General features: G+C 37.7%; 1 protein-coding gene and 1 non-coding gene across 11 annotated transcripts in view; one reads left to right on the forward strand and one right to left on the reverse strand.

Annotated features, from left to right (window-relative positions):
- Positions 1 to 600: 600 nt before the first annotated feature.
- On the forward strand, positions 601 to 704 carry LOC129457933 (small nucleolar RNA U13). The gene has a single exon (XR_008649466.1). It is a non-coding gene; the product is annotated as a small nucleolar RNA U13 (small nucleolar RNA).
- Positions 705 to 4,914: 4,210 nt separating this feature from the next.
- The window catches only part of NFAT5 (nuclear factor of activated T cells 5), a 131,171-nt gene continuing 121,356 nt past the window's right edge, over positions 4,915 to 14,729 (reverse strand). For all 10 annotated transcript variants that reach the window (XM_055297766.2, XM_055297765.2, XM_055297764.2 and 7 more), the window contains 2 exons: positions 14,019 to 14,262; positions 4,915 to 13,201 (listed from right to left, as the gene is read on the reverse strand). In XM_055297766.2, coding sequence (XP_055153741.1) covers positions 14,027 to 14,262 — 236 coding nt within the window. In that variant the 3' untranslated portion in view covers positions 4,915 to 13,201; positions 14,019 to 14,026. The remainder of the gene's footprint in view (positions 13,202 to 14,018; positions 14,263 to 14,729) is intronic.

Raw genomic sequence — 14,729 nt, forward strand, 5'->3', positions numbered from 1 at the left:
GCTTCCTACTAAATGGTAATGGAATGACCTATTCAGTCCTCTCAGGCAATTTAAAGGAAAGAGAGTGGTATAGAAACCAAGAAAAACAGGCCAGGTGCAATGGCTCACGCCTGTAATCCTAGCACTTTGGAAGGCTGAGGCGGGTGGATCACCTGAGGTCAGGAAACCCCGTCTCTACTAAAAATTTAAAAAATTAGCTGGGCGTGGTGGTGCGGGCCTGTAATCCCAGCTACTCAGGAGGCTGAGGCAGGAGAATTGCTGGAACCCAGGAGGCGGAGGTTTCAGTGAGCCGAGATCGTCCCACTGCACTCCAGCCTGGGTGATAAGAGCGAGACTCTGTCTCCAAAAAAATAAGAGACGTCTATTAAGACAGGCAGGTGAGGCTGACAAGTAGGCAGTTGGATAGGAGGAACCTGGAGTTAAGGCAGAAGTTATGGCTGGAGATGCACATTTGGGAATCTTCAACATATAGGTGGTGTTTAAAGCAATGAGATTGGCTGGGATCAATCTCTTTGAGTTTTGAGAGAAGAGATTTGATGATTTACCTCTGGGGCTCGACAATGTTAGGAGGTGAAGATGGGAGTGAAAAGCAGTGGTCAGATCCTTTTGTAGTTCCTAAGTGTGTTGATTGGGTGTTCACATGCATGTGTGAGATGTGCCACCCTTGAATCTTGTTATGATGTCAGTACATTTCCCGTCTGACATGAAAAAAAAAAAAAGAAAACCAGTGTTCAGGGATGCAGGAGAGCTGAGTCTGGTGTCCTGAAAGCCAAGCAAAGAAAGTGTTTGAAGATGGCTGGGCGCGGTGGCTCACACCTGTAATCCCAGCATTTTGGGAGGCTGAAGAGAGTAGATCACCTGAGGTCAGGAGTTCGAGACCAGCCTGGCTAACATGGTGAAACCCTGTTGCTACTAAAAATACAAAAAATTAGCCGGGCATGGTGGGGCGTACCTGTGATCCCAGCTACTAGGGAGGTTGAAGCAGGAGAATCGCTTGAACCCGGGAGGTGGAGGTTGCAGTGAGCTGAGATCATGCCATTGCACTCCAGCTTGGGCAAGAAGAGTGAAACTCCGTCTCGAAGAAAAACAAAAAAACAGAAAGTGTTTGAAGGAGGGAATGATCAGGTGTATCAAATACTGCTGACAAGCCAAGCAAGAGGAGGCCTGGGAAGTGACCACTGGACTTGGCCATGTGGAACCCATTTGTTGGTGACAAGCACCATTTCAGTAGAGTGGCGTGATGAAAGCCTGATTTGAATGGGTTTAAGAGAGAATGGAAGGAGAGGAACAGAAATAGTGTAGAGGAGGCTGTGTGATCAAAGAACAATTTTTTTTAAGAGATCAGAGACATTACAACAAATTTATATGTCAGTGGAAATGACTCATAAAAAGGAAAAGTTTTGATGCTGATGACAAAGGGATATCTTTGAAAAAGCCAAAATGCTATGTTTGTATATTTATCCCCTCCAAAACTCAAGTTGAAATTTAATCCCCAGTGTGGCAGAATTGAGAGGTGGGGCCTTTTAAGAGGTGACTGAGGGCCAGCATGGTGGCTCACACCTGTAACCCTACCTAGCACTTTGGGAGGTAAGGCAGACAGATCACTGGCGCCCTGGACTTCAAGACCAGCCTGGCAACACGGTGAAACTCCATCTCTACAAAAAATGCAAAACTGGCCGGGCGCAGTGGCTCACGCCTGTAATCCCAGCACTTTCGGAGGCCGAGGCGGGCAGATCACGAGGTCAGGAGATCGAGACCATCCTGGGTAACACGGTGAAACCCCGTCTCTATTAAAAATACAAAAAAAAAAAAAAAAATTAGCCGGGCGAGGTGGCGGGCGCCTGTAGTCCCAGCTACATGGGAGGCTGAGGCAGGAGAATGGCGTGAACCCCGGGGGGCGGAGCCTGCAGTGAGCCGAGATTGCACCACTGCACTCCAGCCTGGGTGACAGAGCGAGACTCCTTCTCAAAAAAAAAAAAAAAAAAAAAAATGCAAAACTTAGCCAGGTGTAGCGGGGGCGTACTTGTAGTCCCAGCTACTTGGGGTAGGGACTGAGGTGGGAGGATTGCTTGAGCCTGGAAGAGGCTGCAGTGAGCCATGATTGTGCCACTGCACTCCAACCTGGGTGACGGAGTGAAACCGTCTCAAAAAAAAAATCATGAAGGAGGGCTCTGTCCTCATGAACAGATTAACCCACTACTCATGGATTAATGAGTTATCATAAGCGGGCAACTGGTGGCTTTAAAATAGGAAGAGAGACCTGAGTTCTTTGCATGCTCAGCCAGTTGCCCAATTATGATAACTCGTTAATCCATGAGTAGTGGGTTAATCTATTCATGAGGACAGAGCCCTCCCTCATGATTTTTTTTTTTTTTTTTTTTTGAGATGGTTTCACTCCGTCACCCAGGTTGGAGGGCATGCTCAGCTCCCTTGCCGTGATAGCTTGCAACACCTTGGGATTCTTGGGAGTCTTCACCAGCAAGAAGGCTCTCACCAAACGCAGCCCCTCCACCTGGACTTCTCAGCCTCCATAGCTGTAAGAAATTCTTTTTCTTTATACATTGCCCAGCTTCAGGTATTCTGTTAAAAGCAACAGAAAACAGACAAATACAGAAGGGTGTGAGAAGTAGTACACAAGAGCTAGAAGAGCAGAATAGTATCAGGACTAGTAATACTAATACAAGGTAACACTTAGGAGGCACTTAGTGTGCCAGGAACTAGGTAATTTTACATAGACTAACTTGCTTAACTCATTCCAACAACTCTGCAAGGAAGGTTCTGTTATTGTTTTCACTTTATAGCAAAGGAAATTGAGGAATGGAGGTTATATTATAGGCAAACTCAAGAGCCTATGCTTTTAAACACTATGTTATATTGCCTCAGTAGAAGCAGAGATGGCACCATGAAATAGAGCATGAGAGTAGCAACCAATACCTCTTTTTCTGAGAATAAGACCATTAGTGTTGCTGTTGAGAAGGTATAGCTATTTTTTGATTTCTAGAGTCCCTACTGTGTTCTCAGCAGGGATAAATGATATTTTGGTTCTCTTCTAGGTTTAGATGGCTGCAGAGAATTTGTTTCTTGTAAGTTAATAGAGTAAGGCTCTTACCAGCTTAGAGTAGAGCAGGACAATTACCTCCCTTATTCTGGACACTGTACTTAAATTATGTAACTGAGATTGCATCAGATTTTCTGGCAGCCCTATCCTATTGTAGTCCCATCTTCAGATCAGTATTTTGCCCACATAAGCTTTTTTTTGAACCAAAATATGTAATTTGATATTTATACTTATTACATTTCATTTGGTTATTGCTCATTTTCAGTGCCATTGAAGTCAATAAACACCAAAAGACAACTTTTATTCTTTTTTTCCTTTTCTTTTTTTTTAAGACAGTGTCAGTCTCTGTTATCCAGGCTGGAGTGCAGTGGCATGATGATCGCTCACGGCAGCCTCAAACTCCTGGACTTAAGTGATCCTCTCACTTTAGCCGCCTGAATAGCTGGGACTATGGGCGCATGCCAACATGCCTGGCTAATTACTTTATGTTTTGTAGATACGAAGTCTCAGTTTGTTGCCCAGGCTGGTCTTGAACTCCCGGGCTGGCTCAAGTGGTCCTCCTGCCTCGACCTCCCAAAGTGTTGGGATTACAGGCATGAGCCACCATGCTTGGCAAGGCATACTGTATTTAGAACAGCAGCATTGTTAAAAAAAAAAAAAAAAAAAAAGTAACAACTCATTTAGATATATATATATATAGATTTAGATGTATTAAGAATTGTCACTCCATAGAATCAACAGATACTGTCTATATTTGATAAGAAGGTATAAGTATACTGTCTAAAGCAATGTCTTTTACAATTCAGTTAGACACCATATTCATGATACCCATGTATCTGTATTAGCATTTATTATTTTTCTTTTTTAATATTTTTCTTCCTTTTTCCTTTCATTTAAACATTAAAAAAAAATACAGACAGGGTCTTGCTATGTTGCTCAGGCTGGTCTCCAACTCCTGACCTCAAGTGATCCTCCTGTCTTAGCCTCCTGAGTAGCTGGGATTACAGAGGCATGAGCCATTGAGCCCAGTGATTTAATATTTTTCTTCAATTTGACTCACTTTTTCCTTCCCTCTGGTAGGTAGACACATTATTTATTTATTTATTTTTTAGACAGAGTCTCACCCTGTTGCCCAGGCTGGGGTGCAATGGTGCGATCTCTGCTCACTGCAACCTCCGTCTCCCGGGTTCAAACGATTCTCCTGCCTCTGTCTCCCAAGTAGCTGGGATTACAGGTGCCCACCACTATGCCCAGCTATTTTTTGTATTTTTAGTAGAGATGGGGTTTCACCATGTTGGCTAGGCTGGTCTCGAACTCCTGACCTCAGGTGATCTGCCTGCCTCAGCCTCCCAAGGTGCTGGGATTACAGGCGTGAGCCACTGAGTCCAGCCTATATTTTTTTCTATTACACATTGAAACACTTATACATGTAAGTTTAAAAATAGTGTTTATCCACGTACCACGGGTAGTTGTGTACCACACTCTGATATGCACTAATTTAGAGATGTAGAAATACCACCAAAAGAATAAACAGAGATTGTCTCTGGGCATGGGACTGAGGGATGGGGAGACTTGGTTTTCATCAAAACACCTCCATGTATACGTATTGCTTTACTAAACATGAAACATTTAAATTATATGTAAAACAAAAATTCTCTCACACTGAGTCACTTATACTCTGCCTGGCAAAATGGTAGGCACAAAATAACTACTCAGAAATATGTCTATATTTCACACCTCCTCCCTAATGATTTTATAATTTCAGCCATATACTCCTGCTGCTCAAAACTGTCATTCATGTACACAATTCCATTCACAAAGTTTGAGGGAAAAAAAGACAGCTATCCACTGCAAAATGAAAACTTTCAGTGTTTTATTTTTGACTGCAGCTGTTTACAGAAATATAGTTGCGAGTATACAAATGTTCCAATAGAAGCAAAATATCTTTTTAATATTTAACAAGTTATCACAGATAGCTAAAAACATAGATGCAAATGAAATTCCCCCAGAGAACAAACTGAAAATATCTGGTATCAGTCCTCTGAAATCCCAACTATGAAAGCCATATACACAAAAATGTAACCCTTATATCATTGCAGGACAACGGAAGAAGGCAGTTCAGTGGTTGATCAGTGTGCTCAAGCAAATAAAATTAAATAAAAATTAAAAATGGCAGAATAGTAGCTAAACCACTTGAGAACAGGTTAATGAAATTATTGGTAGTATACTTAAAACACTAAGTAAAAGAAGTGAATGAAACTCAGTTAAAGTTGTCAAAAAATTAGCAACTACTTGGAGCTTATCAATTAAAAGGAAACAAGGTCAGCAGATACATTCATTAGATCAAAAGAAATTAGATCAAGTTCACTGGAATCAGTCTGTAACTACTCAAGTCACAATGACTTCAGTGCAGGACAGTTTTTTACTGGACACAGAAGTCTGATTCCAAGCCCACTCTTCAACAGCTGAGATTTTGTGTGCGTATATGTATGTGTGTAAGTGTGTGTATATGTTGTCCTGAGGTTCATCAGCTAAAATAATAATAATAAGCAATCCCTACAAAATATTTCAAACCAGGCAAATGACTTCTGGAAGAGAGAGAAAGGAAGGGGAGAGGAAGGGAGAATATGAGTAAGCAAGCAGGGTCATATGGTTAAACACGGAATTTTTTAAAGGAGGTATTACAAGCGGGAGTCAAATAGAACTGTGGTAGAATGCTTTGGGTACAGGAATATATTATGCAATAAAGTGAGGAAGAGAAAAAGGGAATAAGGGAGGAATGTAGCTAGAGCAGCTCCCAACAGTTTGCCTATGTATTTGCCAGCACCAAAATTTGTAGAGTAAGCCACTTACATTTCCACCGCTAGTATTAAGGAAAGACAGCAGTGGTGATTTTTATAAAGTGAATATACATTTATTTTTATTCTGATATGTGAATTTTTCTTTCACAAGTTAATTAACTGGTAATTTGTAAACAGTGGGAAGAAGATTAAAACAATTATGGAGGTACTGAATTACACAAGGAGATTAAAATGAAATGAATCAATCTACCTATCTTGTGGTTAGTTTATATTTACCATGATGCATACACTTGAGAAAGGAGAAATGTCCAAATTGTATAATGCATTATCTTGTTTATTATTTATTTTAGTAAATAATTCTTGTCTGAAACATAAGCTCCAAGGATAGCTGTATCTCTACTGATAGCTTAGTTCTTATACAAAGCAAGCTACTTTTGAAGAAGTTTTACCTATTAAAAAAATAAGTTAAGGTGCCATGTTGACCTGGCCAGCCATCTTGTTTACTATCTCAGATACAAATATAAATACAAGGAATGATGATTTTGTTCTGAGGCTTGGTCTAGCCAGAGCAAAACTGTGGTCTGCTGGTAAAGTACTAGGCAATGAAAAGAAAGCTTGTATTACACTGCCCATAATATACCCATTTTGTGGATAAACAGGAGACTTTAGCACCGGTCAATTATATTAGCTACTTAAATGTCATAACGATTAAAATAAACATAGAACATTGCACCTATATATTTAAATCAGTCATTTAATGTAAACTTTTTAGTAAGTGGTAGGAAAATGCCAAACTAAATTAACTGAATTATTAAGAATTAGACTAATTGTGTATATACATAAAATACACTGTATCTCTATAGGCAGTACTGAGAATAAACTTTTGCCAATAAAAGATTATAGATAACCAGGTTAAGCTGAATTTACATAAAGAACAATGTATAACTGTATCAGTCTGAGGGCAAGAAAAACTCTATATCTCAACAGAGTCTTAGACCAGTGGTTCCTAAACTTTAAAGTGTGCATCAGAATCACCTGGAGGGCTTGTGAAAACAGACTGCGGGACCCTATTCCAGTTTCTGACTCAGTATGTCTGGGATGGGGCCCAAGAATTTACATTTCTAACTAGTTCCCAGGCGATACTGATACTAGCTGGTGGGGCTGAGAACCATACTCTGAGAACCACTGGTTTGCACATACTACATATGTAGAAAAAGATATATTGTAATGTTCTTATATACATGGCACAAAATATATAGAAAGACAACTGGTTTTAATGAATTCCCAAACATGTAGGTTAGCAAGCTGAATGTTTCTAAAATGTGATGTTTCTAAAATGATGTGCTAAAGCGTAATTATTTCCCCTTGTAGTAAATTACATTTCAAAGTCGTAAGTCCTATACAGTCATTTTAGAAAAATCCATATAACATTTATACCAAGTTGGCTATCCAAAAGAAAAGGGACATAACATTCTAAATAGTTAAGATGAATTCATTAGGAAGGAATCATCACTATACAGCATTCTGGGCTTCTTTGGAATGATTAAAGTGCATAATATCAATAGGGTATTAAGAATATTGCATAAAAGTTTGCAGTCCTCAGTGCCACTAACAGTCACAGAAATACTAGCATGCAGCCATATCCCAAAGGTAAAACTATCCTGATCTGTTGCTGATGGCCCTTTCTTCAAGCACCACCACTGTGGTAGGGAGCTGGAACAGAGGCAAAATTAACAAAAACCGAGGCACTCCATCCGACTGTATCCGATAAAAGGAATTATCTTAGGTCTGGAAGGACTCAGATATAATTTTTTTCTCATTTCCTTTGACACTTTTTTTTAGGTAAATTAACTGAGGATAGACAAGAAGTACACTAACATAAACAACTTTGCCCTGTCTAGTTAAAAAAAAGTGACATAATCAGGCTTTACCTAAACTATGTTTTAGTGATTTATTTCCATCTAATTAACACCAGAGAAAATGCTTTCAACAATTTCTTCTGGAAATTTACACACATCTGTGTGCATGGAGTTTCACAGATGCTAAAATTCTCATCAGTATTCAGATAAGACCTACCATTAGCTGGTTGAGATGAAGACAAATTTAATTTATATAAAGCCTGAACAGTCTAATTCTGTAATCTTTTACTCTCTCCCAAAGAAATAATTCTAGCAATGTACCTTTTCTTTTATTCTTAAGCCAAAGGGAAGAAATTGAGAAAAGAAGGTTTAAATGGAAAAAGTGAAAGCTGGGACCTATTGAAACTATTTATGTGTTTTTGGAAATAGTGAAAAATGAAATTATAAATGATAAAAAGGCACTTTTCCATAGCATTTGATCTAGATATAAAATGTTAATTTAAAAAATTTCCTGAAAGAGAAAGTAAAAACACAATTTTATTAATAAATGAGGCTAGAATGGCATAAAAATAAATGGGGATTAAAGAAGTAATTAGGCCAGATGTGGTGGCTCATGCCTGTAATCCTAGCACTTTGGGAGGCTAAGGCAGGTGGATCACTGGAGGTTAGGAGTTCGAAACCAGCCTGGCCAACATGGCAAAACCCCGTCTCTACTAAAAAAAATAAAAAAAAATTAGCTGGGCCTAGTGGAGGGTGCCTGTAATCCTGGCTACTCGGGAGGCTGAGGCAGGAGAATCGCTTGAATCTGGGAGGCAGAGGTTGCAGTAAGCCCAGATTGCACACTGCTCTAGCCTGAGAGACAGAGCAAGACTCCGTCTCAAAAAAGAAGTAAAGTAACTAGAGCACTGGGACCATCCACAAATGATATTGTAGATATTATTCTGATATTTACTACATTATGCGCATTATCTCTACAATTTTGCTCTAGTAACACAAACAAGCAGAGAAGAAAACCTCTTTTTAATACATGTTATGAGATTCTACTAACCCACTTACTAGGGTATATACTCTGAGTTATTTTTCTAACCTATGGTCTTTCTTCATGGAGTCCCTCCACACAGTCTAAGGCATGCAGATATAAGACAGCTGTCTTGGTTAGGGATAAAACCTATGGTCATAAAGCAGAGGAAAGCTAATTAATTTAAAAAATCAATCAGGAAACAGATACTGGAACAGAAATCTTCATCAGAAAAATGAAAAATTGTAAGATTATTATTTCTGGTGAAAATGTATAACCATGGTGAATTTGAGACTTTAATTATTAAATCATTTTATCCTGTTCATTATTTGTTGATGCATCTAACAGATTCACTTTCCTAAAACAAGCATTTATAAAGGCTTAAATGGTCAAAAAGCATTTATAAAGGCTTAAATGGTCAAAAAGAATTATCTTAGTTCTGGAAGGACTCAGATACAACTTTCTCATTTCCTTTGATACTGTTATTTCCTAGGTAGATGAGCTGAGGTTCTGATGGGTAAGAAATGCACTAGAATAAAATTCCTAACTACAGCACATGTGATATTACAAAAAATAAAAATAAAATAAAAGACAAGGAAGGATGGATGGAAGGAAGGAAGGGAGGAAGGAGGGAGGGAGGAATAAGGGAAGGAGAAACGAAGAAGGCAGGGAGGAGGGTGAGAAGGAAGGGAAGGGAGGCAGGGAGGGGAGGAAAGGGAGGGAGGAAGGAAAGTCCTTCATTAATACTTCTTCTATAATAAAGCCCTTAAAAACTTGTTCTTTTTTTAAAACTGTTTTAAAACAGATTTGCATTGGCTAAATAACATGATACTTTAATCATAAAGGTAACATGATCAAGCTTAGAGGCAAAATATGACTTTGAATTATCTTCACCCATGTTGGTGTGGATATATAATGGAATGATAATAAGGAATCACACACACACATACACACACACACACACACACAGACACACACACAGAGAGAGAGAGAGAGAGAGAGAGAGAGAGAGAGAGAGAGATAAGCTCCAAGCATTAATGTGAGTTGCTGAAAGCAAGAACAATTAAATGTAACAATATAAAGAAGAAAAGGTGGCTCACAGTTTATTTAGGTCCTTCTGCCATAAATACATTTAATAAATTGTTGTTTCTATGGCCTTGGCTGGCTCACTGAGTCTCTCCCATATGTAGCTATAACTTGTAACAGTAATCAGGAAATTGCATTATTAGCACAAATATCAACCACTGAGCTTCAAAGAAGATGAATACTCTTTGTAGCCAAATTGTATTTTCAGAATGTTGTACTTAACATTGACCTTTAGGGGTAAGGAACATTTAACAATGTAAAAAAAACAACAAACCTATTATTATTGAACAAGAATATGGTAGCATAGCACAGCCCTTGTATAAATAACCACAAAATTTATGAGAATAAAAATCGGCTTTTCTGCCTCCATCCAATCAAACCACTACAGTTCAGGTATATATTCTGTTCTAAACTTAGATATTATAAAACAGAAAATTGGTCCCAGTGACTTGGCATTGCCAATCAGCATTTGATAACAACAAACCTCTTGCGAAACCACAGAAGTCAGCACACAAGCCAGTCGCCACTTCATCCACAGTGCAGTATTAACAATCATCCTAATTAGAACTTGGTGAACAGATAGATTTCTTTAGTCTCCTATGTAATCTCTTAGAAAAAAGTTCAGAAAATTCAAAAATAACTTACAGATTTTTATTTCTACTACTTTTTATACCTGCTGGGTTTGCTTTGTCTGAAATTTCAACCAACCCTACTTTAGGGTTAGAGTTTTACATTTTCAAACTGAAGCACTGGATTGTGTGGCTGATCCTCCTCATAACCTGAACTATACTGGGTAATTTTTCCCAATAGCGGCTGGGGGAGAAGAGATACACTGAGGAAAATACTTTTGGTTCAGAGAATTTATAAAGTAGCTCTGGATATTACAAGATGGGAAAAATGTTATTAAAATTACAAACATGGGTTTTCTTAGTGTCTTTATAAATAAAAGGCATAGAATACAGAAAGCCAATTAATAATAACAATAACAACAATAATAAAATATTAAATATATAGTGAGCAAAGACTGAATGGCTCATTCTTGTGAAACACCATTTGATGCCATTGCCTCAATGGGTTTCCTGACTCTAACACTTGGCTGAGTGAAAGCTCCAGCAAACACACAGTAAGCTGCCTTTAGCCCACTACTGACATCAAGGAACTGCCTGATGGAATGGCCACAGATGAACATGTCATTTGTTTCAAAAGATACTTAAATACTCAATAAAGACATAACAAACCCCACCCCCCCTCACTGTTATCAGACGCCACGTTGTGGTAGAACATCAGACAAACTCACAAATTTACCACAAAAATGTGTGGCAAAAAAGAATAGTTTATATATATGTATATATATAAATTTCTATATTTATGCCAATGTACTCACTCAGTACAAATAGCAAAATAGTATACCATTTCCTAAATACAAAATATAGCTTTCCAAAAAAATGAAACACACATTAGATATAAACCATCCAAAACTTGAACGATTGAAAACTGTATTCAAAATTAAATGACCCAGAGTAGGTCTCTTTCTGAAAAGTTCCCTTCATATCGGCAAGAAGCCTGTACTACTGAAAACATAATTCAATGCCTCTCAATCAGAGAGAGAAAGAAAGAAAGGGGTGGAAGTGGAAGGAAGAAAACATGAGAAAAAAGAGAAAAAGACAAAAGAGCACATTCGAAGAACAAAGGAAGATCATCACAAAAAAAAAGAAGGAAAAATCTGGCTGTATAAACAAAACCAACACCACAATTCCACACAGTTCAACTAAATGTACAGGATAGAACAACAACAAAAAAAGAACAGAAAAGTAGCCTTCAACAATTAACAGGTTATTTTTTGTACACTTAAAAAATAAATGAAACGGACAAGGATACCAAAACATTATCTCAACACATAGAAGCCACACACATGTTGGCCTTACACTGCATTGACAGCTTTCCACATGCCAAAAGGAAAATGAGACATAAACATGTGTCCAGACACAGGTGGTAGTGAGAAGCAGGCATCCCACGGGTGGCAAGAACACCCAAAACTGTATAACTAATGCTACAACTGCCAAGTTCTGGAGTGTGTTATTTTGCTCTTTATAGATGTAACACAAGTTAATTCTTCATTTTAAGTCAATGATACAACCCTGTAAAGCCTAAGGCTTGTGGGAACCATCAGGTAAATGACCACTTCAAACTGTAAAGCACTGAGGTGACAAGTGAATTTATACTCACTGCAGATCAGGGAGAAGTGATGTTTCAAGAAATTTTAGTTTGCCTTTTTTGTTTTTAATTAAAATTTATACTGTTTCCTATTAGCGGGAAAAATTTGAAGACTTCAGAACAGCACCGTTCATGGGGAAAAATGTGTTATTTCTCAGGAATCAACTCCCAATAATTCCTAAGAGAGTACTCTCTGCCCTGTGCTGCAGGATTGCTAGGTCACCCTAGATTAAAGTGGCCAAAGATGCTACAGGGTCATGAAGCCAGTAGTATATTAATAGTTCTCTAAAGTGAAAAAGAGGTGAAAAGTAATATAGATATATATAAAAAGGGAATACCAGCCTAAGACTGGATTTAGAAGAAAACACTCAAATTTTTCTGTCAATTTAAACTACTGTAGGAGGATATCAGAACATAATTTATCATATATTATCCCCTTCATTTTTTACAGATAAAGATAATTATTTTTCTATGCACAGTTATGGCTAAACCCCTTAGTAGAAACCCAGAGAACTAACAGCTCTCTGAAAAAATAAAATCAATAGCATTCCAGCTGTTCCCAGTTTTATAAGTGTATCATCTGCCTTTGTGTTAAATGAAGAGTACTTTTATCTGCATATACAGTTTACTTGTTAGAATGTTACCCCTTCAGTTTCTCCAATAAAACTGAAAAAAGATTCCTTCACTTTGGCCAACAGCTGTGCCTTTTATATTGAAACAAATCACAGCCTTAGTTATTATTGAACTTTACTTTTTCAAAAGCCATTACTTGACTAAAACAATGCAGGAAAGAAAATAATGAAGAACGAAAGTAAACATTATATATTATTTTCTAATAGCAATAATAACTGAGTGGTCCAGCCTCAAATTTAAACTGTACGTTTAAGGAAATTGCGCCTAGGAAAATAATAACAATTAATTCTGCCAGCTGGAAACTCAAATAGATTCTCAGTCATCACTGTTATTAGGAATACAAAATATGAAGATGTTAACATTGGTGGTTAGTCACCGCAACAAGCAGCATAGGTGTGCTCTTTTGCAGTCAGAGTAAAATCTATCAATTTACTCAAATACAGTTTTTCATATTTTGTTTTTAAAGTAATAATTCTCATGGAACCACAAGATCTCAGGACATCTTGGAATCAGGATTTTCTTCGTGGAATTTCTAAAAAAGAGAAAAAGTTTAATGTAACTTACTAGGGAGGGAAGCATTTATAAAGTTTCTGACACCCTGAATGATCCTAAAGTATATTATGGTACTGTAAGTAAAACTTTATCATATTTGATCTTCCACAGACTTCTCTGACTCAATATTTATTTCTGGAGGAAGGGATAAATGAGGCATGATGATATCCAATATATAGTACAAAGGAAACACATTTTGCATACTCATCAGATGTTTTGTTATTCCAAGGCAAAGAAGCTCAGAGGCAGAAGGAATGTCCAATATAGGTTGAATATCCCTTATCTAAAATGTTTGGGATCAGAAGTGTTTCCGATTTCTTTTTTGGATTTTTTGGACATATACACAATGAGATATCTTGGGGATAAGACACAAGTCCAAACATGAAATTCACTTCTGTTTCATATACACCTAAAAAGATCTATCATAGCTGAAGGGAGCTGGGAGGATCTTTTTTACCCTTGGGGACACCGAATAAACTGCATGTTGTGAGCCTGCATTTTGACTATGACCCTGTCATATGAGGTCCAGTGTGGAATTTTCCACTTGAGATGTCATGTCAGCGCTCAAAAAGATTCGGATTTCAGAGCATTTTGGATTTTTGGACTAGGGATGTTTGGTCTGTATTAACTATATGACCATAAGCTATCATTCAGAATAATTTTATTCAAAGTAAAGAAGTATCATCTTGTGAGAAAGCCACATTTTAAAAGATTAGAACTACTATTACTTAACCTAAATCTGTTAAGAAGAATAAAATTTGATGCTTTTCAATAAGAAGCCAAAATGCAATACTTACATATCCAGTTAAAAGGAGCCAGTCAAGTTGTTCCCTTGGTTTTGCAATGAAACAAGCAAATCAATCTTTTCGATGTTCTGGTTGGTGTTTATAGAGGATGCCAGTGGAGAATTCTCTGGCATTTGCTGAGAAAGAAGTGTTGTCACAGGTGGCTGGCCCTCGTTTTGTGGTTGGCCTGGCTGACTTATGGCCATCAACTGATCAGGCAATGTAGCTGGTCCAGAGGTTAAAAGCTGACTACAGTCTGTAGAGACATTGAAAACAGAAGCTTAAAAGCTGACTACAGTCTGCAGAGACATTGAAAACAGAAGCTTAAAAGCTGACTACAGTCTGCAGAAACATTAAAAATAGAAGCTATCTGATTAGTAAAGATTCATGAAAAGATATTTATTAGTTGTTGGGGAAAATTCATTACTGCATTCTCCTTGTATATTACTAAAAGTTAGGCACCTGATAGTCCAAGAAAAAGGTTTTTACAGATTGGCACTGGAATTCATCTTAGGTTTCCTTTAAGCTGTCTAAAAATACAACTTTGCTTAAATATCAAAAGTCCTATATAAATTCCTTGGTATATAAACATTAAAGATGAGTTTCTACCTCCTTAGAAACTACTTACTTCAATTGGCTAAGGTATTATCTGTCATTCTTACTTCGTTTTCCTTTTAAGTTTATAGCTTAAAATGGCAAACACACACTTTTATACATTGCCAT

The sequence above is a fragment of the Symphalangus syndactylus genome, chromosome 11, assembly GCF_028878055.3.
Source record: "Symphalangus syndactylus isolate Jambi chromosome 11, NHGRI_mSymSyn1-v2.1_pri, whole genome shotgun sequence".
NCBI lineage: Eukaryota > Metazoa > Chordata > Mammalia > Primates > Hylobatidae > Symphalangus > Symphalangus syndactylus.